Below are 27,884 nucleotides of genomic sequence, written 5' to 3' on the forward strand. Positions count from 1 at the left end.
TCAAAGGAGCTCACTCCCCTTTTGTTGTGATTGACACACATTCTTCTGTGGAACAAAGGGCCGTAGTCTCTATTAGGAAATAAAACAGTTCTGTTGAAAAAGACTTGAAAGAGACTTAAGATATCCACCTAGGCCCTTTGGTGTATCTTTTGCTTGCTGGTGGACTGGAAAACTCAGGGAAGTCTGGGATAGATCCCCATTTGTTCAACATTTCCGTTCCAAAAGCGATAACATCCCCTCCCACATGGACACACATAAGGACCTCCCTTGGATCAGTGTGTATGTGCTTGCACATGCTTCCTACTTTCCTTTTCAAACAGGGAGAGAGGGGGCCAAGGTACATTTGGAATAGAAGATCCAAGATGCATCTTGCATCCCAATGAGAGCCGTCAGCACGCTCACAGCAGCAAGGTTAATCTAGATGTCAAAGTCTGCTGACAGTGCAGGAGATTGCTCTGGGGTGACATCCCCATCTGAAGTCTTAATGCCGCAGTCAATTTTAACCTCCCTTTTAAAGAAAACCGGAGTTGCATTTGGCCGGGCTTTCCGAGTTAAATGCACAACTGTCCTTGAAAGCGGGTTCAGCTTTTCCCACAGCTCAGGAGATCTGTTTTTTTAGAGGAACGTGGTAAAGAAAGAGTCACTGAACTAGGAAAGGACAGTGATTCTTATGGAATTTAGCACATAAATATATATTTTTAAAAGTTTGCACATGCTAGTTCTTCCAGATAGCTTAACCATCTCTCTTTTATTACTCAAAGTAAGGGAAAGGACAATATAATATGTTTGCAAAGAAGCATAATCACAATTCATAAATGCAATGAGGGTTAATGAATGGAATATGAGTATTTTCTGGGCATGATCTTGCGTTGGGAAATACATCTACCTTTTCTGTTACATTAATTTCAGAAGAAAATGGTCTCTGGAATACAAGGAGCGAGGCTACGTCTCATGATTTTCCCTTTGTGGTGTGTTCCACCATGAAAACGCTAACTAGCTCTTGGTTGCATCCAAACCGAACAAGGGGGGAAATTAAAAAAACCTAATTTAGAAATATCAACATACATTCTATGGACATGTGGAAAAATAAAAAACATTAAAATATTATCAAAATATTTATAGAATTCACTCACCGTAACAGCACGCCAAGGAAAAACTAAAATCATCTAATCAGGAAATGAAATAAGTTAACATACTGTCGCTTGTGACACAGAAATTTACATTATATACATTATTTTTTTGTTGTTTTTTAAAACTCCTTTGTATTGATTGGTGGTTCCTTCAAGTTAATCCATTCACTAAAAAGCTCCTCAGAATATTGAAAAGCCCAGTTGGATACTTCCTGTAGCATCAAAGAGAAGATCCGGCCAATCAGAGAAAAAGTAAGGCTTTTTTTTTTTTTTTAAGTCCTTGCCAATCATCTGACATCGCAACGGTGAGCAGTCATATCCAAAAGGCGATATACCCTTAGCAAGAAACATGGCATACATCCACACTTGGAAAAAGAAAAATAAATTAAAAATATATATATATTTATAAAATGAAAAACAAGTAACCACTGGGAGAGTTGTCAAGCAGTCAGGAAACGAAAAAATGACTTTTTTTCATACTTTAGGGGGAATTTTCCATTATTCCTTTTTTAGAGTTTAAAAGTAGGCTGTTCTTACCAAAACAAAAAGAAAAACAAATGAAATAAAGAAAGGAGACTCCTCTTCTTGCAGTAGAACTGTACATCTTTATATGCAGGTAAACAAAATGTAAAAGTGCTTTTTAAAGACTGTTATCCAGTGTATCGAAAGGAGTAGCAGGCACTTAAGTCCATCCCCATGTTGTAGGTGTCTGACAGTGTTGTTTTGGGTAAATCCCAGGTTGTTCGTTCCTCCGATGGATAGACGCAGACAGACATCCACACATATTCCCAACAAACACTAGCCCAGGATATCCAGGTAGACAGGTGTGGCTTTGCCCAAGGCATAAAGAATTTTCTGGATGTCTTTGATGTTCAACCTCTGCTGTGGTTCCCTCTGCCAGCATCCCAGCATAATGTCGTACACTTCCTTGGGACAAACCCGTGGTCTCTCCAGCACACGTCCTTGTGTGATGCATTCGATTACCTGCAAAGACATGGAGGGTGGAGAATGGAATTACTTGATAAATATTCTATTGCAGGGGTCCTCAACCTTTTCCAGGCCAAGGACTCCTGTTACATACTTTATAAACTTGAGCATTGCATTTTAAGCCTGGCCTGTAAGTATTTATATACTTTGGGGGAAAAAAATAAAAATAAAAAAATAAAAATATATATATATTAGTGCTGTCAAAATTAGCACGTTAACGCAGGCGATTCATTTTTTCAGTTTAACGCATTACAATTATTTAATGCTGTTATTGCAGGGGCGGGCTTCTGTCTCTTTTTTCTTAACAAGAAGTGCATTTATTCAGTCGCAGAACGTCTTTATGACCACATCAAACCGGAGACGTTTCAGACACGTGCTCCAACTTCACTTCAGCACCAGGCGCGAGTCAAACGAGCACGGAAACTGTACTGTGCTCACAGCGCGTGCTCTTCAATTGCATCCACAAAGGCGCAGGCGTGCGCTGTAGCCTGTATCATTTCATATCAAATCGTGAAAGAAACTACATGCAATGTCGTAGTCAGTTAAGGCATGAAGTTAACAAAATGGCGATTAAAGCTTCCTTAAAACTGTGCACGCATGTAATATGTTATATATGAGTTACATTTAAGAACATGTCTCTGAAATGGTTTTCCAAACTGTCCTGGAGCAGCCCGGTGTACTGACAAAACATGCTACCTATCAGATTGTGCTACCAAAAATATATCTGCATTGTTTAAAAGGCACAATATGTATGTTTTTGCCACTAGAGGGTGCGTATTCAAAACAACCAAAGAAACAAAGGTGTAGTTAGATGACCCCGTGACTGAGTGTGGAATCATGGGAGTTGACGTCTTCATCTCCACAGCTGATGCAATCCGACGGGACTCTGAAGATATCATGTTCATGGATGAGCTAATGCATTAAAGATTTATTAACGTCGTAGTATGAAGCAGGGTGAGGCTGAAAGCCGTCGAAGCGAAATGAGGCCGCTGAACGAGCGCGGCACATGGCTCGAAAGCAGCGGAGCTTTTATTATACCACAGTCGACTGCTTCCGCTCCTTCCGGAAAGCAGCGGAAGTAAGCAGCGCTGTTTTATCATACTAGATACATTTGAACGTTCTGTTATAATGCTACTCTGTGCGGTCGTCACCTGTCTAATAAAATGCATAGCATATTAAAGCGTCTTTGGTGTTTCCATGTTTTCTACAAAACAAAACGGAAATCGAGGGTGCATGACGTCATTGGCAGGCGACAGAATTACACTATAGACACGGTCCGTTTACGCATAGCATATTAAAGCGTCTTTGGTGTTTCCATGTTTTCTACAAAACAAAACGGAAATCGAGGGTGCATGTTATTGGCAGGCGACAGAATTACACTATAGACACGGTCCGTATCACTAGTTAAAATAGCTTATTTCTCTGGATTTAAACATTCTTAGAAACATTTGGGATAATGTAAGTACAGAAATCAGCAAAATATATAAAACTGTTTTAGTGGTTTTTGAATATTTTAATAAAAATATTGTGCCTTTAGGGTAAATTTAGGGTAAGAGTATGGGTGGGTAGGTTTAGGTTAGGGGTAGTTATGAACATTAAAAAAGCCTCAAACCACATGAATAAAATGCTGGTAGCACAATCTGATGGGTAGCATTTTTCGCTATCTGCTTAATGGGAGGTAGCACAATATGAGTGGGTAGCACAAATCGTCAGAACACTGGCACTGTCTCCCTCATCTAACACACTCGATTCAACTCGTCAGTTCATTAGTAGAGACTGAAATGGGTCCGACCTGAAGTGGGTCAGAAAAGGTAAAGAGAGTTGAGAGAAAATACAATGTGTGTCAGATCTGCATCACATTCAACAGCTGCAGCTCTTGCAATAGCAGGCAAATATGCTAATAACCAGCTGCTGTGATGTCTGTTCATCAAGAACAAAAGAAAAAAGAGGAAATCAATAACTTTTATAGCTTTAAGGATTCATCTGTATTTAGTCTAGGATTTAGTGTTTGATAACTTTATTAAGTTTCTGTATATTTCTGCTGAGGGGCACAGGTAGCTAAATATGACATTTATTATAATGGGCTTATGTGAAGATTGACAGTCAACAAAGTAAAATGATCTCAAACGTACGGCACGCTCTCTTCATTTTCTCAAATGATCATAATCACATCCATTCATTTTACAATCCTGCTACTAGCATTTTATTCAGATTAAAACCCCTTTAATTTGGTTGAGAAATTATTTATTTTTTTTGAGTGGCTTTTGCACATCATGTCATGCCGTTGACTACGTGCCACTGCAATAGACACATTTTGCAGCATTAAGTTTAATGATTAATCAATTAATTGATCATTAATTTAAATGATGATCGATCATGGAAATGATTAAAAATTGACATCCATAATATATATATAATAGCTCTTTGATGAATAGAAAGCTAAAAAGAACAGCATTGATAATAAATCAACATGTTGGAATGATTTCTGAAAGATTATGTGACACTGAAGACTGGCGTAAAGGCTGATGAAAATTCTGATTTGCATCACTGAAATAAATTACATTAAAAAAACATAAAACATCTTTTGAATGGCAGTGTGTGTGTGTATATATATGTATGTATATACATTACATACATTTTATATATATATTGAAATAAAAATAGACTATAGATATACAGTATATGATCCAAAGTAACTAGTAACTAACTACTTTTTTTTATCCAATACTTTTTACTCTTACTCAAGTTACTATACAGACTATTACTTTTACTTTTACTTGAGTAAATATTTCTATAAGCACTTTTACTTTTACTTGAGTACAGTTTTTGGGTACTCTACCCACCTCTGGTCTGAAGAACTGTCTGATGTGTTTCTTTTGTACAGCAGACTTATTCTCACATTTACCAGTTTCCTGTTTCTGTAGAGAAACCATCTACAGCCTGTATGTTATGATACGCAAAATGGGACCATCTCATGAAACTCAAGACATTTGCCTCTGTGGATGGCTTCGTATCGACTTTTAGAAGAGACAGATGATTGTTCGTCGCCTCTCGGGTTCCCGGCGCTGACTCCAGCTAGTGGCTGTCTGTGTTCTATCGACTGAAAGTTTGATTTAGTTTCTTCCACTGGCAGAAATGACAACATACGTTCTGATGCAATACAGTAGCCACCGTCCCTCTGGCAACAGAATATGAAGCAGTGCATGTGATTGGTATTCAAGCCCCTTCAGTGCATAATACAAAAACACACATCTTTCTTGCATAAATCGCACAGCACCTATAGATTATGGTTCACTGTGTTGATATTGATAATCTCTGTGTGAAGTAGTGCTCAAACCAGCTGCGACTTGAAGCTTCGAGAGAAGCACTGTGGCTTTTTCACTTTTCACAGCTTGGGAATCTGAAGTGGGGAATGAAGTATTTTTGGCAGATCCAGCTGTGTTTGGTCAGCAGAGAAAAACAGAACACACTTTCTCACATAGACTCTCTGCTTTATATTACTGGTGCCTGTTCTCTTCTGATTCCTGTTTATAACTGTGAATCTCATGAACATATATATTATTTATATTATTAGGGCTGTCAACTCGATTAATCGGGATTAATTGCATCCAAAATTTACATAATATATATATATATGTGTGTGTGTGTGTATATATATTAGGGATGTAATGATTACCGGTTTGACGATAAATCATGATAAAATCCCCCACGGTTAGAATTACCGTTTCATCTTTTAATTATCATTAAAACCGTATTAGATTACAGCGCTTTGAACAACTCGAGATAAATAAATACTGTCCAGCATAACGCACAGTTTTAAGCAACAGTCTCACATGCACACAGCACACAGAGTAGTTTCGAGTTGAGTGAAAACAGGACGGAAAAGCTAGGAGGTTTTAAAAGAGTGCATACACAAATGAATTACACAATGAATTACACAAATTAATATATGAATGAATGAATTAATGTACCTCTGAAGGTTCTGACTGTCTTCAGAAACGATTCGATGGCATTTTGTTTTCATCTTCACTCCATGTAATACCTAAAGAAGTGTTCTTAATCGCAATACTGCTTTGTCCACGGAGGTTACGGGAAACAGCTGTAATTCAGCTTTTCCATAAGCGCCACCTGCTGTCAAAATTTTGACCGGTTGATCAAAAACAAGCTTATGTGGATTCTACACATTTAAGCAATTCAGATAAGATGTCTAGAATTATTTATGGAGCAGATAAAATACATATAATCATTTATTAATCAATTATCATTTTGACTTATATATTTTATTTATTTAAAGGCTGAAATGTGAGGTTTACCTTTTTATTAAACTTTTTCAAAGCTTTATTTGAACATTTACATTAGATATTTCAACATGCTATTAAACTGTTGTCAGTTAAGTTGTCATTTAAAATTCAAACATCATTGGTAATGTTATTGTTTTAGTGATTGTGCAAACAAAAAGTCATTTTATTAGTTTTTTGTTGATTTTTAAATATGAAACTTGGTGAAGTGATTTATGTGTCAGTCCTTTTTGAACATCTCCAGCACATTTTAACAATACCGTGATAATACAGATAACCGTGACACACACACACACACACACACAATTATAGAATTACAGCCTTCATTTTGATTACGCAAAAATATAATCTTTTTCTTTTTTCTTTTTTCCCCCTTTTAATTTGGGAGTGAATTAAGGTTTCACCCATAAACTTAACTTATTATAACAACTCTCTTCTCCTATTATAATCTACAGTCACTCCCAATATAATTTTCAGCATTTTCTGCAAATGGGAATATTTAGTCGCAACATTTTGTTTTGAATGCATAAATGAATACATAAAGCCCAGTTCAGTCACAGTAGTGAACACAATGTTATAAGGCTCTTGTCGTACCATAGCAACATTTAGTTCAATAGTGGTAATTATGAGATTTATGTGAAAAAGTAAATAATAATATTTGCTATTCAGACACATGGAATAGTTTGGGAGCAGCGTCTCTTATGTGTGCGCGGCTGTTTGGAGTTCATCCAAACCTTAGTTGTGAAATGTTAACATGGAGAACAATAGCCGAAAATTAAGCAGCGATATTCCTCATTAATATGTCACACAAGGGAATGTGTGTGCGATGAATACGCCAACAACATGGCATTTCAACATGTGTACTTCCTGTTCATTTCATAGAAAGAAGTCATGTTCAAGATGAGCTTGAGTTACCGTCTATAGCTGTCAAATGACTTAATATAACAGCCAGCGATTGTTTAATTTCACCTCTTTTGTCATCCTGCTAGAAGACTTCATTTATTTTGACCAAACACCATAATCTACGCTAAAATTAGCACTGAGTGTGTCTCATATTGCTACATAATTGTCAGGACTGTGGGAGTTACAATCCAGATCCAGTTTTTAGTTTTTAGTCCAGTACAGACGTTCTGTATCCATTACGCTTTTATTGTTGTATCTCATCTAGGCAATGAGTCTTTACACCTTGCTTTCGCCTACGGCAGTCATAGAGCAGTGGTGGTTTACTAATAACGTGTGACCAAAGCTAGCAAGAGGGCTAGCAAACAGCTAAAAAAAAGAGAAGATTTCTTGATGGGTTTTTCTTTATGGAAACCGATAAAATGAGCATACCTCATTATTTGCCAGCTGAAACCATGGCTGCTTGCCATAGGTGAAGATCTCCCAGAGGATGACGCCGAAGCTCCACACGTCACTCTCCGTCGTGAACTTCCTGTACATGATGCTTTCTGGTGGCATCCAGCGAATGGGCAGCATTGTGTGTCCTCCCACCTGTCGGGCACCAAATTTTGATGATCAAGGACTAGTCACCTTCACAAACTCATAAAAACTCAATATTACCAAAAGGTTAAAATAAGGAGTTAAAATCCTTATTATTTGTATGTACCTGTATTTGTGGAGAAAAGTTAAAAGTCGCCTAGAGGCATTTTAAAACATTTTTGTCGAAATTCCATTTGATTTCCTTGATTTTTTTCATAGCATTTACTAATTTATTAAGGCTCTATAACACAAAGGACAATAACCAGGGTTGGATTGGTAATCGGGCATACCGGGCATTTTCCCGGCGGGCCGACGCACTTAAGGGGCCGACAGAATGTTTTTTTGCCGAAAACCATCCCACAGGGACAGCGAGCAGCCAGTGGCCCATTGGTTTGTCTCCTGTATTGACAGCGTAAACATCCAATCACAATGCGCTTTATAGAAGGAACGATTAAATATTTTGCTCCGCCTATATAAAGATCGCATCACCCCAACTTCTTCCTCGTCGGCTTTTCCCACGTTTTCACATGAGATTTATCAAGAACAGGCTTGCTCTGCAGTGAGTGATGCGGGCCAAAGAGCAAGGCAGGAGAAGATGCGGGCCAAAGAGCAAGGCAGGAGAAGAAGAAGAGAGTAGTTAAATTGGTAAAGTGCTTGATAGGGACTCGCAACGGAGGCAGGAATCTAACCTATCCTAATGTGTGTGCGCGGCTGCGCGCCATGAGTGTAGTATGCGTAAACACTTTTTAATAAAACGTAAATTCGTCCCCCACGATTTTTTTGCCAAGTCAAGTGTGTTCATAGAGGATCCCATGGGCCAATGCAAATAAAGCCAGATTTAAATAAAAAAAGACACGATATTGTCGGACCTGACGTTTTATTCTTATCCAAAACAAGATGTGATATGAGTGTGATACATAGGCTACATACATACATACACTACCAGTCAAAATTTTTGAACAGTAAGAAAGATCCAATAGAAAGACCCAAAGATCAGCATTCATATGCAATAAAAAGCTTTTGCCAAAAAATGCCAGGGCCGATTTTTTGTCCCAGTCCAGCCCTGACAATAACAAATAAATAAATAACAAATAAAAAATTGCTCTAATTCTATGAGAACAGTAACCTCCACATCAAAACTATAATGATAACAACACAGAAATTATATTATGGGAATTTTCAGAATGTTTTTTTTTTTCAGCTGAAAAAGGTGAATAGGGTAAAAAAAAAAATGAATCATAGCTTGATTGTAGTTGATTCTATAATAGCTTACATTAAGAACTGCAAACATTTTTTTTTATTCTACTGCCAGTTTCGTTAAATATGCATATGTGCAAATAAGGCATTATCTATTTAAACATGCACTCATTTGCATACATTTCCAAAAAAAAAAGAACATTGGATAATGTTTCAAAATGTCCTAATTTTTCCCCATATTAGGGTTTTTATAAAGAGAATTTTAGATTTTTTTTACTACATAATGTAAATAATAACCAAATTACTAAATTTGGTTGCACCACATTATAGTATGTGCACTTACAGTGTACTTACCTATGAAAGTACTGGTAATATAAGGTAACTACATTGGGGTACTAGGCTTAGGTTTAGGGGTAGTTTCAGGGTTAGTACCTAGTTATTGTAATCACTATAATAAGTACATAGTATGTACATGAGTAACAGGACTGTAAAATAAAGTGCCACCCTAAATTCAATCATTGTAGTTATCGGTATAGTTCTTGTTTTTGGTGTGAAAGGGCCTTTAATCCTAATTTCTGCTTTTTAGAAGCTGGTAAATAGATCAACCCCTTTTGCTATAAAAAAATAACCAATATGATTTACAAGATTTGTCAAGCCTGGAACCATACAACTGAGAAACCAGGAAAGACGAAGAAAGGGAAAACAAATATATCCATTAAAGGTTTTTGACAGCTCCAAATCATCAAAAGCCATAAATAAAGTCTCCCTCCAGACCTTCCCCATGTTAAGCGAGATATTAATTGATTAAAACAACGAGACATTAATCATCTCTGCCCTGGGCCGGCACTGGACTGGATTGGTTTAGAATCCATTTCCTCTTCGTGTCTGTTGGGTTGGTGTTAATTACAGCCGTGCCAGGACAACTGAGAGTGACGTTTCAATGGCGGACGCGTGGTTATTGCGGCTTTCAACTCGTAAGTGGTGACTGTGTATTAATTACAAGGCTCATTAGTGGTTTGCTCACATGGGAGTAATGCTATCGACTGCGCGCAGGAATACAAAGCAGCCTGCGGTGTACTGTACATCCTCAGAATGCCTGTTTGTGCTTTATAGTATGCGTATTACGCTTTTATTTTTACCAGAAATGAATTTAGGTAGAAAATAGTAAGAAGAAAAACAATTATGGTAATTAAGATTATGGTAAAATGTTTATTGGCTCACGTCCCACAATGCTTTGGCAAGAGTGTATCCTTGGCAACAGGACGTGTCTCTAAGCACAGAGCACAATGACGACAATTTAAGAATTAGGAAAATGTGACTGTTTTCGATGTTTGACGATGAATAAATCACTGTTTATCAAATAAGCAACAAAAAATAACTCTGGTTGTGCATCCACACTCATTTAAATGTGCAAAATGCAAACTACACTGAATAATGAGTGCAAAAATATGAACGTCACGATTAGGAAACTGTATAGAGGCATTGAGATGTACTATAATTAAACGTCTGGGAAGTTTTTTTTCCCCCCGCCGTAATGTCTTTAATGTAGGGAACGATAATGCTGTGTATGTTAATCAGCTACGCTTCTGTGATTCTCATTCGCAGCCAGTTCCTCACAGAGGAGGAAGCTGTCCCACAGGCTCCAGTGATGTGTGGCAAATATCCCTCCCCTCGCTGGCTCGCTCTTTCCCTCCCGCCTCTGCCCTTTAGGAGGTGTAAGCAATATGCCAGTCCTGCTGCGGTCAAACAACACTCCTCTTGTTCCGTGAGATGGAGTTCAGGGTACTACTGGGCCGCTGCTAGCGCTCCCCATGCATAGGCAGGAACTGCTCCCTATGGCCATACTGAGCTCCTCGCCTGGCTAACTCGGCCCACTTTAGCGTTAGCGCACAACATCCTTGCCAAGAAAAGTCAGCCAGGGATGAAGGTAATGAAGGTATGATCACCGGTAATAGACAAAGATAGAAAGGAGAGAGACAGAATTATGTTTGGAGAGCTTGAAACAGTCAAAGAAGATGCTAACATACGTTAGCTGCAATGCTAGTAACACGCTGCTGATGTGTAAGATCCTTTCCCCCACAGTCTGATGATAAAAAATAGCTTATTATTAATGAAAACATGCTACTGTAATGTCTTTTAAATTACATGTCAGAGAATTAAAAGTGTCAAATGAAACATTTATGTTTATTTGTGTTTTCAATTAGGCTTTGATTAGAAAGCTAAGAGCTTAGTTTATTAGCTTAGCATAGCGCTAACTGTTTAAGACTGAACAATATATCACAATAACAGGCTACTTTTTTCAGTCAGGCATTGAGGGGAATAAGACACTGCATACTACTTGCATACAAACAATAAAAAAAAACTATGAGGTGAGTCACAACATTACAAAGTTTAATTTGAAGCAAAAACATCTGAAATACAGACAACAAGTCAGAAGACTGTATACTGTGTTAATAGCTATAATGAGGGAAAGAACTACAATCAAATAAAATAAAAAAACGATGTACTGATTTAAACCACCGATTAAAAGATGTTAATTAGAGATATAAGACATGTTGGTCACACTTTATTTTAAGGTCAAATTCTTGCCATTAACAAATCACTAGCTACAACTTTTGCCTCAATAAACTAATTTGCTGCTTATTAATAGTTTACATTTACATTCAGTCATTTAGCAGACTAGTAATAGTTAGTAAGGTAGTTGTTACGTTTAGATAATGGGTAGGTAAATTATGATGTAGAATGTGGTCATGCAGAATATGTGCTTTATAAGTACTAATAAACAGCCAATAAGTTATTAAACTACAATTTCAGTTTATTTAAAAAAATATAACAAGCTCACAGCAGGTTTGTCTATAAAGGTTTATACGTTTTCGCATAAGTTACATGGGACTTTCAGAACCCAACTGCTGCACTCTTTTTTCTTTTTTCTGCCTTTCATACCATTCTAGTGTAGTATGCTATTATTTAATTTAGCCATGGCTAATGTCCACATACACTCCTATATTTTAAAACCAAACGAAATAGGCTATGTTTGTTATGAAATACTAGCCTTACACTGACTAACTCTATCCAGCCTACTTTTTCTTTTAAAAATGTTTTAAAAATTAAAGTTAATTTGAAATGATTCAAAGTTAAACAGTAGCATGCTTCATTACGTGTCACATTACATTACATGTGAGTGGCATTTAGTTTAAAAAAATTGGAAATTGAAATATTTTGCCATTTTTAATTCAGTTTACATAGATTGCGTTTTTAATCCCAGTTCATTCATCACACAGGTTGGGTGGAGTGCACTGTACAGTGTGCTCTGCATACTGCAGTGTATCCATACAGAAAAGTGCACTGAGTAGGCAGAGTAGGTATGCTATATGGCAGAAATAGTAATAGTAGTATGTTAGTATGCTAATCTAAACACAGACATATTCAGTGTTTTTGTTTAGTGAATATGTTCGTGCTCGAGTGTTTGGGAAATTGAATCGATTGCAATGATTGAACTTCTATTCATCTGAATAGCTTCTCCCGGATTGCTTCCCACCATCTTTTCCGAGGTGGAACGACGAGACTGCAGATGCATGTAAATCAGTCTGCGGGGCTTCGTTGAGATTGGAATGAGAACTGGCAGGGTGGTGACAAAAATGCCAACACAATCTGAAAGGGCACCGATGAAAGGCAACACAATTAGCAATTGGAGGGGGGAAGAATCGGAGACGAGGAGGATGGGAATCACACAGCGGTAATTAATGCATATTAAAATCAATAGCATGTTTGTTTCAATGAACAGCTGACGAGAGATGATGTCATTAAACGAGCGCTCGTCAGAAGTTAAAGACCGTTGAGGAATAAGACTTATGTCGTTGGAATTTTGAGCAGGTTTCATTAATAGATAAATATATATTTTATTACTTGTTTCAATTAATGGAGTATTCAAGTCCTTCAACCTCATAGGAGAACCTGCTAGCTCTAGACATTTGAATGGATTTGAAGCAAGGTAGCTCAACTTTGCTCTGCCAGGTCTTGCTGGCAGGGAATTGAGGTGTTTGGTTCCTACATCATGGCCTTCAGCACAAATTTACTCTGACAAAGAAAACCTGAGTGACTCCAAATCGACCATAGCTTCTCCACCTTCTGCAAGTGAGATTATATGCCACAATCATTACATGGATGAGGAAGCAAGGCTGTTGATGAATACTGGCTCTAGGCTAACCGACTGCATTCATTCCCAGGAGACCACCTTGTAGAGGTTCTTTCTGGAGAATGAACACGTCAGAATGTCACCGGTGTCAGAGAAGATGTGCTTTTGGATGCCATTTTGGTTTATATCTGCTCGGAGATGTGAGGTGTATGTGCCTATTACAGTTGGAAGCTAAGACAGACCTGCAGATCAGGTTTGCGTTCATGCGAAAATCACCAAATGGTGATAAAAGCTCTGTTTCTGAAACCTAGTGAGCTGCTTCCTACATAGACAGCAAACTAATAGCAGAGTCACTGATTTGAAATGCTCTACCTAGGCATATAAATAGCATTCTCAAAAAACAAAGCAATAATATATCTCATGCTGCTCATCTTTATGCATCAATGCAAATTGCCTCAGCTGCATTTAGGTTTGCCTGTGCAAAACTGTGATGGTTTGGGTCACTTCTGGTTTGTTGGGAATGGTAAATTGATTGTCGTTTCTTTTGTTCTACAGAGTGCAATCTGCCATTAAAAGAAAATAAGCCACAGAATATAGGAGAAGAGATGCAATGGTCTATTTGACATTTACTGTTAATGTAACATATTTCCTCTATTGCAATCAGAACTGATGCTCTGGGCACTGCAACAACCTGTGTCTGCTGAAGGATCTGCATTTAGAAATTTGTTTTTGAGGCATAAGTCTGTAAACAGTTCTGCTCTTTGGTCATAAGGTTTTTTTTTTTCGTCTCCCATATGCTTGTCATTTAAAAAAATGATATAATAAATATAAACACATATCATATAATATAGTAGGTACAGTATATCGTAAAATAATAATAATAATTTCACAAAACATTAAAATAAAGCAATAAATAAACAAAACAGTCACAAAGTAATTTACAAAATAATATTTGTTATATTATTATTATTATTAAATAATACAAAATAGTAAAAAATACAATTCAAAAAAATATATAATACAATATAGAATATTATTGTATAAATTATTTTAATGCGCTGTAAAAAAAATAAATATATATATATATATATTATTTGATGTGGCTTGTTTATGGCATTTGTCTCCCCAGTTCAAAGGTCCAGCACAAGCCACCGATAACATCTGAATACATGCTAATTGAGCCGTTTGCTTTACGTTTGGCTCCTGAATTATTCCTTGACTTCTGAGAGTGAGAAAAATTCTTATTTAACTTCAGTGCCTTAAAAATGGGAGTCCCATTCAAAGCAGAGAGATGAACAATCATGTTCAAATCAACTTAATCTAGTCGAGCAACAGAGGAGCTCTGTAAATTCAGCGTCACCTCATTCATCCTCTAGTTGAGTGCTAAGTGAAGACATACATTTTAATTCATTTAGGGCCCTCATCTTGCAAATTGAGCCCTCTGTCATCTAGGCCAAATCTACCGAGAGACCTCTGTCTGCGTCAAGAAAAGACAAGATTCTGATTGAGGATCTTCTGTAGAAGTGCAAATGGATCTGAAGCATATAATTGAGCCAACCAGCTTGAATGAATCAGAACTGTAGATAAAAGTATGAATTCACACTCAAACCTTTAAGGAATAGTTCATTGGGAAAAAAAATCCCTTTAAAGCTATAATCATTTAATTTAAATCTAATATGGCTGTGAATCCTCATGGATTCTACAAAATTATTCTTGCAAACCAAGAATATGATAATTTGAGCTTTTAACATCTTAAATTTATTTTTAAAATACCCAATAAATGGTCACAGCTCATTAAAGCTTGTATTCAGAACCGTGTGTATATGATTTAGATGTTGGTCAAATGTTTAATGTGCTGTATTTGTTTGTATTTATGCTAGTATCTTTAATACCCTGAAATTAACTTGAATTAGCAAATATGATGATTTTTTTAACCTTGTTATTAATTAACACTTGGTATGACTAAGCTAATGATTGTAAAGAAACAATTTGATTAAGGTCTTTCGAGGCGCTAAAGCAGTTATATCAATGTTACACATTTTCAAAAGTCATTAACAATTATGCATGCAATTATGGATCCACAATTGGCAAAGGGTTAATTAGGGTTTTGTGGAAACACCACCATTCAAAAGGTTAGAATACTGTTCTATTTTAATATATTTTAACATATAATTTTATGTAATGGCAAAGTTGAATTTTCAGCATCATTACTCCAGTCTTCAGTGTCACATGATCCTTCAGAAATCTTTCTAATATTTAATGTCCAATCATTATTGTTATCGATGCTCAATTATTAATAATGCTTTTTATTTTTGACAGGTTTTTTTCTGCTTAATACTTTTGTGGAAATTAGACATTTAACGTGCCCTTGCTGAATAAAAGTATTAATTTCCCCAAACTATTCAATGGAACTGTATCATGGTTTCCAAAAATATATTCAGCAAACACTTTTAATATTGATAATACTAAGATATGTAATATGATTCAGAAGGATCATGTGGAACTGAAGACTGAAGTACGGCTGCCGAAAAATGTTGCATTGCCATCACAGGAATAAATGTAATTTTAAAATACAATAAATGATAAAATAGTTATTTTAAATTGTAACAATATTACAGTTTTACTGCACAAGTAAATGCAACCTTTATGAGATAATGTATATAGGAGACTCCTTTCAAAAAAACTAAAACAGCAATAACAATTAATTATTCCTACTAACTTAACTTTTGACTGGTAGTGTATTTCGCTCAAGCATTTACAAAAACAAAAGCACGCTTACCCGGTAGTAGTCAGTGCTGTAGATGTCTCTTGACATTCCAAAGTCTCCGATTTTCACCAGCAGGCCGTTGCCCACCAGGCAGTTGCGTGTGGCCAGGTCACGATGCACAAAGTGCTGAGACGCCAGGTAGACTATCCCTGATGCAATCTGACTGGCTATGTGCAGCATCTGAGACAAACCCAGTTCCCCATTGGTCTGCAGCGGCTGTCCGTCAACCAGGATCATTGCATCTGGACCATGAGCTCTGTGAGTATAACGTAATGCCACTTCAGTCCCCTAACGTATTTGGATGCTTACAACACACTTTAAAATGATTGCATTAGATAAGAATGAAATCAGAAAACATTCATGAATACTTAACAAAACAAATCAATATGAAATTAGAATGAGCTAAGGCTGCCATTTACATGTGTCAGTGCAATGTTGATTAAAGTTACCAATAGATTAATTTTTTCTTCAAAGGAAACGTATACTGTATGATTCAATTTGCATCCCTGCCAGTTCCTCTGCCCTTTCACGAATGTATCGCCTTATAGTGTCTTTACGTATGAAGCAGTTTTGACAAAACCTGTTATCCCCCATAATCCTGCTGGCTGGAAAGAGAAAGCAATTTCTGTTCTTTCGACAGGGCTCTGTCAGAAACCATGTACACCTTTGTAACCACTTCCTATTGCTTGTTCAATACCTCTGTGGAAGGTTGTAACCTATCAATCGCAGTCAGAAGGAACCTGCTGACATCACAACGCTCAACAAGAAAACGTATGCAACATTCTAATGCAGAATGAAAAAAAGAAAAGAACTACAAGTACCCATAAAAGATATTGAAATGTCCATTATGAATTATAGTAATTATGAGCAATATATACATTTCTGCTCATATGTTTACCTACTTCAGGCAGAATATGCAAATTGCTAATAATTTCAACAAAATAAGAAGGATCATGAAAATTGCAAGAGTATGTAAACTTATGAGCAAAAAATGTAGCTAAATATATGCCATAAAATGTATAGAATTATTGGGAAAATGTGAAATGTAATAATTAAAAAGCATTATTTTATTATTGTACAGACTTAACACTGCATATTTTAACAAACTTTTGAATAATTATGTTATATATATATATATATATATATATATATATATATATATATATATGTACTAATTATTAATATCATGTGTAACATAAATAATAAAATGGATCATTCTTTTGTTTCCTCATGTAAAAAAAAATTATGCATACATACATAGATAATAATTTTTTTTATTATAATTCATTTTTTAAGTCACAACAAAAAATAAATGTCCGCATCTGTGAAACCTTAAAATGTTGACATAGATATGAATTCATCATCAAAACATAGATAAGTTAATGCAATTACTGCACATATATTGTAGATATCCAAAGTGCTTTCAATTATTCATGTAACATATTCTTTCATAACAGTTCATATATTTTTCAGAATTTTAAATGCACATATCTGTGGACTAAACCTCGGGGCACCAAGGAAGATGCACAAATGACCAGCATGGCGTCTCTGGTTTGTTCGTGCCTGTCTTTGTCTTTTCTGAAAGATTAAATAGTTGCCTGTAAATCTCCTTCTTTTTGTCATCTTATATCCCGTCATTCACAGAAAAATACCCCCCTTTGCGGCCTTGGCCATGATATGTCAATTGGTTTCCCAGTCCCTCTCGCAGCCAGACTTGCATCGTGGTGTGTTTGTGAGGAATCACTCCTTCAATTATGTTATAATTGCGTTTCGCCCTCAGAGCTCGCAGTTTAATTTTAATTAGAGCTACCGTGGGTTAATCCATATCAGGAATTGCAAAGAGGTTCGTGCGTTGGAGATGGACGAGGGAACCAATTCGCAGATGGCGAGGTATCTATCCCTATCCATGATGCTTTAATACCCCTGTGTTGCAAAATTGGCCACCTGTACAGGCTGGAGAGAGCAGAGGGGACGAATCCAGCACCACCTGGGGGGCTGTCACTCGTAATAAGGGTCTGGAGGTCTTGGGCATCAGGTGGAGATGGGGGAGAGCAAAGGTACGAGAGAGACACTGGCAGCTCTTTGGCCAAAATACAATGCAAAACTTGACCTCTCTGAATTTGAGCTGGACAGCTTTCAAACAACAGCTGCTGTGGTGGAGCTCCATGCAGCCGACAAAGCCAAGCAGCTTCCCAGAGGAACGTTTTATTGCTCAGAGGTTGCTCTTCCAAAGCTGAGGAGACACATTTAGGTTTCCTTTAAGTGTCAACTGTGCCTCAGACCAGATGTTGCTACTACAGTTCCTTAGGTGAAATAAAAATAGATGAAAACGACACCATTGTTGAAAGGCAGTATAAGTATAAAGCTATGAAATTAAACGGATTGCAGCTCAAGCTCATTTCTCATTAGATTCCTCCAAGAACAGAACAGTTTGGTTTTAGAGAAACCTATTTTTAACCTCCAATCCTTTATCTTAGGAGAAAAATCTGAGAAGCAGGACACTTGCTCTATATGTAATATCATTGCTGTCTAAAATAATATGAAAAAACTGAGATATTAGAGAACTTATTATTTTCTTCCAATGGGTTGCTGGTAAAACAGGGTATGTGTGAGAATCATCTTCTGACACCATCACAGGATTCAGAAAGAACACACCAGCACCATCATTCTTGATCACAGCGTCTCCAGAATAATATGCTTTGAGGGAAGATAAACCGTCACTGGAAGACAGTGTTATTGCTCCAGATTTATTTCTCCAGCTGACCTGAACAAAAGCTGCACAACATGATAGCCAACATCATCTCAAAAATGATGAAAAAGAGGAACCCATGGGAGATCTGGGTGCTGGTAACAATATGACCAGATATCTATAACTCAAATACAGGGTTATAGATAAAAAAATACAAATAAAAATCTGAATTGCGAAATGTAAACTCTTTCTTTCTCGCAATTCTGACTTTTTAATCTGAGTTTACACCACGCAATTCTGACGTTTTTCCCTGAATTCTGAGTTGACGTATCGTAATTCTTACTTTTTTCTCTGAATTCTGAGTTTACACCACGGAATTCTGATTGTTTTTCCCTGAATTCTGAGTTTACACCACGCAATTCTGACGTTTTTCCCTGAATTCTGAGTTTACACTACGCAATTCTGACGTTTTTCCCTGAATTCTGAGTTTACACTACGCAATTCTGACGTTTTTCCCTGAGTTCTGAGTTTACACCACGCAATTCTGAGTTTACACTACGCAATTCTGACGTTTTTCCCTGAATTCTGAGTTTACACTATGCAATTCTGACGTTTTTCCCTGAGTTCTGAGTTTACACTACGCAATTCTGACGTTTTTCCCTGAATTCTGAGTTTACACCATGCAATTCTGAGTTTACACTAAGCAATTCTGACGTTTTTCCCTGAATTCTGAGTTTACACTATGCAATCTGAGTTTACACCACGCAATTCTGAGTTTACACTACGCAATTCTGACGTTTTTCCCTGAATTCTGAGTTTACACTACGCAATTCTGACATTTTTCCCTGAATTCTGAGTTGACGTATCATAATTCTGACTTTTTCTCTGAATTCTGATTTACACCACGCAATTCTGACGTTTTTCCCTGAATTCTGAGTTTACACCACAGAATTCTGATGTTTTTCCCTGAATTCTGAGTTTACACCACACAATTCTGACGTTTTTCCCTGAATTCTGAGTTGACGTATCGTAATTCTTACTTTTTTCTCTGAATTCTGAGTTTACACCACGGAATTCTGATGTTTTTCCCTGAATTCTGAGTTTACACCACAGAATTCTGACGTTTTTCCCTGAATTCTGAGTTTACACCACACAATTCTGACGTTTTTCCCTGAATTCTGAGTTTACACTACGCAATTCAGACGTTTTTCCCTGAATTCTGAGTTGATGTATCGTAATTCTTACTTTTTTCTCTGAATTCTGAGTTTACACCACGGAATTCTGACGTTTTTCCCTGAATTCTGAGTTTACACCACACAATTCTGACGTTTTTCCCTGAATTCTGAGTTTACACCACAGAATTCTGACGTTTTTCCCTGAATTCTGAGTTTACACCACACAATTCTGACGTTTTTCCCTGAATTCTGAGTTTACACCATGCAATTCTGACGTTTTTCCCTGAATTCTGAGTTTGTCTCGCAATTCTGACTTTTTTTCTCTGAATTCTGAGTTTACACCTCGCAATTCTGACTGTTCTCCCTGAATTCTAAGTTTATGTATCGTAATTCAGACTCTTTTTCCCTGAATTCTGAGTTTACACCTTGCAATTCTAACTTTTTTTCCCACTACGGAATAGAAAAAAAGGGAAGAAGATAAATTGCGACCTTATCCCTTATCCAGTGGCCAAAACGGGCTTCCATTGAAAACAGATTCACATTAAACAGTTTTAACAGGATTTACTAATATGTAATTATATTATTATTTAAGTTTTATAATGTTATTTCTTAGTTAATATGTATTAATCATATAATTTATAACAAATAATATAATACTAAATTATTTTAATTTTTTCCTTTTTTTATATTCACAACAAAATAGTATATGTTTGACTTCAACATGGCAGCATCTGTCAAACCTTGAAACCTTGACATTTCTAAACTGACAGACAAACTGACACACTCATAGATCATCAGCACTGATCTAGAGCACGGGTTCTCAAACCTCTCCATGAAGTACCCCCAGCACTCCACGTTTTGCATGTCTCCCTATATCAGACACACCCACTTCAGGTCTTGCAGTCTCCACTAATGAGCTGATGAGTTGAATCAGGTGTGATAGATGAGGGAGAAATACAAAATGTGCAGGGCTGGGGGTACTCCAGGACAGGTTTGAGAACCACTGATCTAGAGACTGTCTTCAATAGAGCACCTCAATCTCACTGGACGCTGAGTTCCTTGACCTTGGTGAACAATCCCATGTGGTAAACCATGTTAAAGCATTATCCAGGAACCGTCTGCCCACAGCGGTAACTCATTCCTCTCTGTCTATGTCATGAAGACTAAACCACAGCACTGCAATATCTCAATACCCTTACAAACCTTATATCAATGCCAAATATTAAACGCTACTGTAGCTGATCTCTCCTCGGAGCACAGCAGAGCTCTTTCCATCATTGATCTTAGTCAACAAATCCTCCACCAACACGACGTCTAGCGATCATTCCCCAAAAGAAAGCCCTCTCCGGCGGGCACAGGGGGATCAACTTTATATGTCATTTGAGGGGGGCTGGAAAAAGGGGCTTGACCTTTGGAATGAATCCTGTGTAACCGGAGAGGCCACGGCCCTGCTGGAATGGAGGGATCATCTCTTACCTTGACAGCCACCAGCATCTTGTCCTTAGTGGGGCTTAGGTTGTAGCACTCTGCCAGGAACACCTTCCCAAAAGCCCCTTCGCCCAGTTCCCTCTTGAGCACGATGTCTCTGCGCTTAATGTGCTGTACATCTGGAGAGAGAGAGAGAAAGAGAGAGAGAGAGAGATTGATTGAGCGGATTGTGTGACAGTCTTCCTGCAGGCGGTGCAGCAAAACAAGAGATTGAGGAACGTGTGAATTTCATAAGATTGCTGTCACTCAGGCTGATCAGGTAAGTTGAAGGAGCATGGCACCAAAAACTGACTCTTATGACATATAGAGTGAAAGAAAAATGAATGAAAATAAACCAAAAGAAACTTCAAGGCAATATGAAATCAAAATTGAACCTATTTACAGGTCTTATTGTCCATGATTCATATAATAATAATAATAATAATAATAATAACTGTATTATTAATAACAACAACAATAACAATAATAATAATATTTTCGCACAGAAATGTGCCACAGTGATACATTTGTAAGAATATTTTAACAACAATATTAAACCAAATTATAACAACAATAAATTATTATTATTAGTATTATTATTAATAATAATAATATCAACAACAATACCAATAATAATACATTTTAATATTAAAGGGGTGGTTCATTGCGATTTCACTTTTTTAACGTTATTTAGTGTGTAATGTTGCTGTTTGAGCATAATGTCTGCAAAGTTACGAAGCTGAAAGTTCAATGCAAACGGAGATTATGTCTTTTAAAATTCTTGCAGTTTAATGCCTACAAAAACGGCTGGTAGGGACTACAAGAAGTTAATTCCCGGGTGCGTGACGTAACAAACCCAGATAAACCCCACCCTCGGGAAAAGGCAACTAAGGGGGCGAGGCCATGCTGCGCAGCTTTAGAGAAGAGGAAGAGAAAACTAGAGGTGCATGTAAAAATCTATTCATATATGAATCGTGATTCTGTCTTCTAACGATTCTAATGGATTCACAAGTTTCAAAATCAATGTTCTAAAGCAGTGGTTCTTAATAATGTTCCTCGCGTCCCCCTGCTCTGCACACGCTCTGCATCTCTCTCTCTCATTCAGCTCAGCTCCAACAATGAACTGTTACAATTATACACTTATTTTCACATAGCTATGAGATGCATTAAACATGGACGCGCGTGCAGTTGCCGTACTGTATTAAAGCTTTAATCAGGATAAAACTGTATATTAAAAGCTAACATAAGCAGTAGCATTTACAAATACCAGTGTATCTAAAAGTATGAGACAACAACAAACAAAAAACATAGGCCTACCATTAAAAGCCGAGCTTGCACAGGTTCTGCACGATCCTCTTCAATAATATAGGGATATTAACAACACCGTTGTTTAAAATACAACCGGAGCACATGCCGCTGAGGTGAGGGGCGGGACGTTTAGACACTCACTAGAAGCGGTTTAGCCAATCACAACACACTGGGCTAGCTAACCATTCAGAGCCCATCACCTATTTCTGAGGGAGGGGCTTCATAAAAGAAGGAAATGATCAGCCCGTTTCTCAGAGAAGGGACAGAGCGGTGTGGAATAAAGGTAAATTATGTGAAAAAATAATGTTTTTTGTTTTAAAACGAAGCATTAACCCATGTTAGACTGCACCCCATAAACACAATCAAGCCTAGAAAAAAAACAGTGAACCACCCCTTTAATAAATGAAATGTTAGTAATAATTATAATGCTATTATTAAAATAATATTTATTTAATATGTAATATTAATACTCCCAATAAGTACTAATTATTATTATTATTAATAATAATAATAATAATAATACACTTTGCAATTAAAAATTAAATGTTTGAAAATAGTATGTGTATATTTAAATGTATTAATATTTCAGTCAAGTAAAAATATACATCTTAAATGTTGTTATTATTATTATTATTATTACTACATTTTTATTCAAAATACATGTAAGTAAATATTGATTTAATATTAATAATAATAATCCTAATATGTCATAATTGTTGTTATTATTATTAATGCACTTTAAATGTATTAATATTTCAGTCAAGTAAAACATTTATCTTAAATGTTGTTATTATTATTATTATTAAAAAAATAAAAGTGATTTCATAATATGTATTTGAATTTATTAATATTCCAATCAAGTTTTTAAAAAGTTCTTAATGTATCACATTTAAGGTAAATGTATCATGCAAACATTTCATTTTGTGTTTACATTATAAAAGGTAATTCAAGGTAACGTAACCTTGCAAAACCATACACACTGAGGCAACCCTTTGATGTAATTTGTTTTCCATCATTCATGTACTTTCGTCACTTTTATCCTAGATAGCTGCTGTGATCTCTGAATGCAGTTCATTTAACCCGGCTGCTCAAATGTATGCCTGTAGTGTACATTTACACAACACACACACATCTGCATCGTTTTACATCAGAATCTGTGTGTGAGCGCCCATCGGGAGCTGCAGTATGAAGCGATCTAAAGACAGGAGATCAGGTGGATTTGCCTCTGATACAGAGATGAATGAAATCACGCTTGGTCCACTGGACAGACTAATGGAGCAGCAACCAGTCTGCTGCCGGTTCAAGTCCCCGCTGAGCTTTAATGCCGTTCTGTCCTTGAGAGAAGAATGTAACCTCAAACACCCTAATAAATACTGCCACGACAGGTGATAATCTGGAGATGATCATCTTCTGTCTGACTTTAATTTCCAGATAATTGCTGGATGTTATGAAGAAATTTGATCAATAGAACAACATACAGCGGGTCACCATGAGAAATTAACTTGTGAATGAACTTGTTTTGTTTTTTAGTGTACTGTTAATGGTACGTTACGTTTATACAATATATTTTGAACTCATACAGGGTATTAGCTGTTGCATGCAAACAATATAAGACAAACTTTTCAACAGTAAAAATAACCACTTTAAACATGTTAAATATATAAATAAAGACAGTCGCAAGCTTCTATTCAGCAATAATTAGAGCCTGACAATAACACAAAAGTAACTATTACTTTTACCAACAATAGGCCTCATTCATGAAACACAAGCAGAAATAAACACATTCTTATGTAAATGGCCGTACAGAATTGAATGTCAACAAAATGTAAGCATATCAATTCATACAGAAATTTGTTAGAATAATAGATTTGCATAAATGCTTTGCCAAATAATTCCAAATACATACATAATGTCAACATATTCTGTTACACCAAATACACAAAATAATGATCTTTAAAAAAGCATCATATGACCCCTTTAAAATAATTACGTGTATTATTTAGTTTATGTGTATGTAATACCATATTTTCAAGTAAAAATGCTCACATTTAGGAAGGTCAAAGTATTGTAAATTAATTTTGTGTTTCCATTATTATTATTATTATTATTATTATTATTATTATTATTATTATTATTATTATTATATTTTAATATTTATTACAATTTAATAGTTAATAAATGTTAGTACATATAGATTTGTATGTATTTATTATTACTTATTATTATTATTTGTATGTATTTATTATTATTATTATTATTGTTATTGTTGTTGTTATTATTATTATATTTTAATATATTACAATTTAATGGTTAGTAAAGTTTATTTTTATGTATTTATTATTACTTATTAAGTTTATATTCTTCTTATTTTTATTATTATTACTAATTGAGTTTATTATATATGGAAATTACAAAAGCAATGTTAACTGCTTCTATAATGATTTTTATTGTATATTTCAATCAAGTTTTTACATTAAGGTAAATGTAATTTAAAAGCTATTTCTATTTGTGTTTACGTTATTCTTAATAAATAAAATGTTTGTAATTAATCATTATTTATCATTTATTTATTAAAATTTATTAATATTACTATATTAAATATTAAAACGGAATAATATATTTAAGTCATAAAAACTGAAGATAACTTAACATATCTTCAATATGAATAGAAACGTCAAACTGAGCAGATTTAACCACGGCTAGTGAAGTGCAACTCATAGTGATGTAAGGCAGCCTGAGCGGGTCTTTAATCTCTGTACCTTCCACCTGCTTCCATTCCCAGCTCTCAGTCTGCTGCGAGGCAGCGAGCTCCATATGGCCGACCACGACAGCATCTGCTATTTACTCCAAACAGGAGTTTTGGATAAGCCACCGTCCAACATCAACACTTACTGCCTGAAGTTACGAGTCAATCTAGAATTTTTCCCCAGCAGAAAGGCCAATTCTCCAAGGAAAAAAACAAAACAAATATTGATGAATGGACGGCACTCAAGGATAGCTTTTTGTATTAGCTGGCAATCACCCTGTTCTTCATCTAAACAGAGGCTCTAATCAGCAGAAACATATTAGGGACAATTTCATTTAGGGCTGCCGAGGCAATTGCACGTTGTGGCAGGCATCCAATGACGATGGTAAATATTTCAGCACACTCGATTATACAAGTCTCCATCACAGAAGGTTTTTTCACAAAGGCACCGGCTGAGATTAAGACAAAGGATGGCGAACACATGCATTACTTCCAAAATAATTAAAAAGCATTTATTTAATCAGGACAGAAAAAGACGACGAAAGAGAGAGCTTGAGACAAAGATGGAGAGAGAGAAAGACCTTTTGTTTTCTCCATTTCCTATTCTCCAGTTTCTAGTGAGTGATAGGTTCACAATTAGCAGGTGACGGGTGCGTTGGAAGCGCTTTCAGCTTGCGGTGCAATTAGGAATGTTACAAATTGCGCGGGCTAATTGACTTATTACGCCAACTGTTGTGTTGCGTTCACCTCACAGGTTGCGTTGTGAGAGGGCACTCAGGTTACCCGCGCTAGACATCGTCTGTCTAAACATAGCGAGCAGCTGGGAATACAGGACATGGACTTCATCCTAATTAGGCCGTTTTTACCCCCACAGCTCTGCCGCAGATGTTTACTCGGTCTCGCTGAAAATGACACAACGGACCAAACCGAAGCTGATTCGGGTTCAAATGCATGTAAATCGCTGCAAGAAAAAAAATAAAAAAAGAAAGAAAAAACAGGATTAGGCCGGACTTTCCCCACAGCAATTTACTTCCTCGCTTGAAAGCGATGCTAAATGAATCTGAAAGAGCACCTGTTTCCAGTCAGCCACAAAGTCATTTCCTCCTGCGTGATGACTTAATGCACTTACGACTGTTTTGTAAATGACTCCTTTTAAAATGCTACAGTCTCTGAAGGCTGAGAAACAACGGAGTAAACAAAAGCCGGAAATGGAATATCTAACTGGAGCAGTGATGCTGAAAACGTTAAGCTTTAGAGGAATAGTTCATCGAAAAATGAAAATTTAATGAAAATGTACTCATCCTCAAGCCATCCAAGACGTAGATGAGTTTTTGTTTCTTCATCAGAATAGATTTTCCCCTGTAGTGAATGGGTGCCGTCAGAATGAGAGTCCAAACAGCTGATAAAATCTATCAAGGCATTTCAACTTTAATCCACTGCTTCTTGCCAATATATGTGTCCAAAACCCATAATAGTGCTTCATTCAATGAAAAAGTTCATCCTCTGTTGTGCTCTCTCATTAAAATACACCGAAATATTTGTTTAGAACTGATCTGGACCATTTCGCTTGTAAACGATGCGTGATCTGTGCACATTTCTCTCCTGATTCAGATGAGATGACTTTTTCACTGGAGAAAGCAGGATTATGGATAGAAGACATCTTAATGTTGGATTTGTTTATTACAAACATGCAGTCTTTTGCTTCACACGATGTTAATTGATGGACTGGAGTTGGTGTGGATTATTGTGATGTTTTTATCAGCTGTTTGGACTCTCATTCTGATGGCACCCATTCACTGCAAGTGATGTAATGCTAAATTTCCCCAAATCTGATGAGGAATCAAACTCATTTACATCTTGGATCGTCCAAGGGTAAGTACATTTTCAGCAATTTTTAATTTTTGGGTGAACTACTCCTTTAAGAATAATGTAGAAATTTCTTCAAGAATCACTAAATCAAATTCAAAATGAATCACGAGGCACCTAATAACCACATCCCTAATTCCTGCAGGACAGATTCAGTTTAAGCTAACATTTTCAGTAAACATTGGCATCAGGTGAAATCTTATTGCTAACAGTCATTTTCTTCTCTTGACGGACTCTCATACATATCTGCGCTCTCACTTCCTGCTTGACAGGAAATGTACAGCAGCTATTTGAGGTACACATCAACATAAAACCTCACGAATAAGTATTATTTTACACCCACATTTTATAATGTGGATAAAAGATAGGAAATTGTATTTAGAATGAAGAAAAACATCCAGCTTATTACAACATTAAGAATATATTGATCAAAGTTTTTTACAATTTCATGACAATTAAGCACATTTCTGTCAGGACCACTATCGTCAAAGATGATTGACAATTAGCATACAGTTTGGATTGGCAGTATGGTTCCGTTCTGGGCAAGAACTCCCTGCGCATCCATGCAGCCTAGCATGGATGAGAGCAGGGAGAGCAGGGAGAGCAGCGATAACCCCTAATTTTCTCATATATATATATA

General features: G+C 36.4%; 1 protein-coding gene across 1 annotated transcript in view; it reads right to left on the reverse strand.

Moving 5' to 3' along the window:
• Positions 1-1,544: 1,544 nt before the first annotated feature.
• LOC107581857 (NT-3 growth factor receptor-like) overlaps positions 1,545-27,884 on the reverse strand; it is a 182,064-nt gene continuing 155,724 nt past the window's right edge. Inside the window, exons 11-16 of the mRNA XM_016267528.1 lie at positions 21,334-21,464; positions 18,649-18,757; positions 17,944-18,226; positions 16,006-16,249; positions 7,748-7,906; positions 1,545-2,114 (exon numbers count right to left, since the gene is read on the reverse strand). Coding sequence (XP_016123014.1) covers positions 1,929-2,114; positions 7,748-7,906; positions 16,006-16,249; positions 17,944-18,226; positions 18,649-18,757; positions 21,334-21,464 — 1,112 coding nt within the window. The 3' untranslated portion in view covers positions 1,545-1,928. The remainder of the gene's footprint in view (positions 2,115-7,747; positions 7,907-16,005; positions 16,250-17,943; positions 18,227-18,648; positions 18,758-21,333; positions 21,465-27,884) is intronic.

This window comes from Sinocyclocheilus grahami, unplaced genomic scaffold (assembly GCF_001515645.1).
Source record: "Sinocyclocheilus grahami isolate Dianchi unplaced genomic scaffold, SAMN03320097.WGS_v1.1 scaffold38.1, whole genome shotgun sequence".
Lineage (NCBI taxonomy): Eukaryota > Metazoa > Chordata > Actinopteri > Cypriniformes > Cyprinidae > Sinocyclocheilus > Sinocyclocheilus grahami.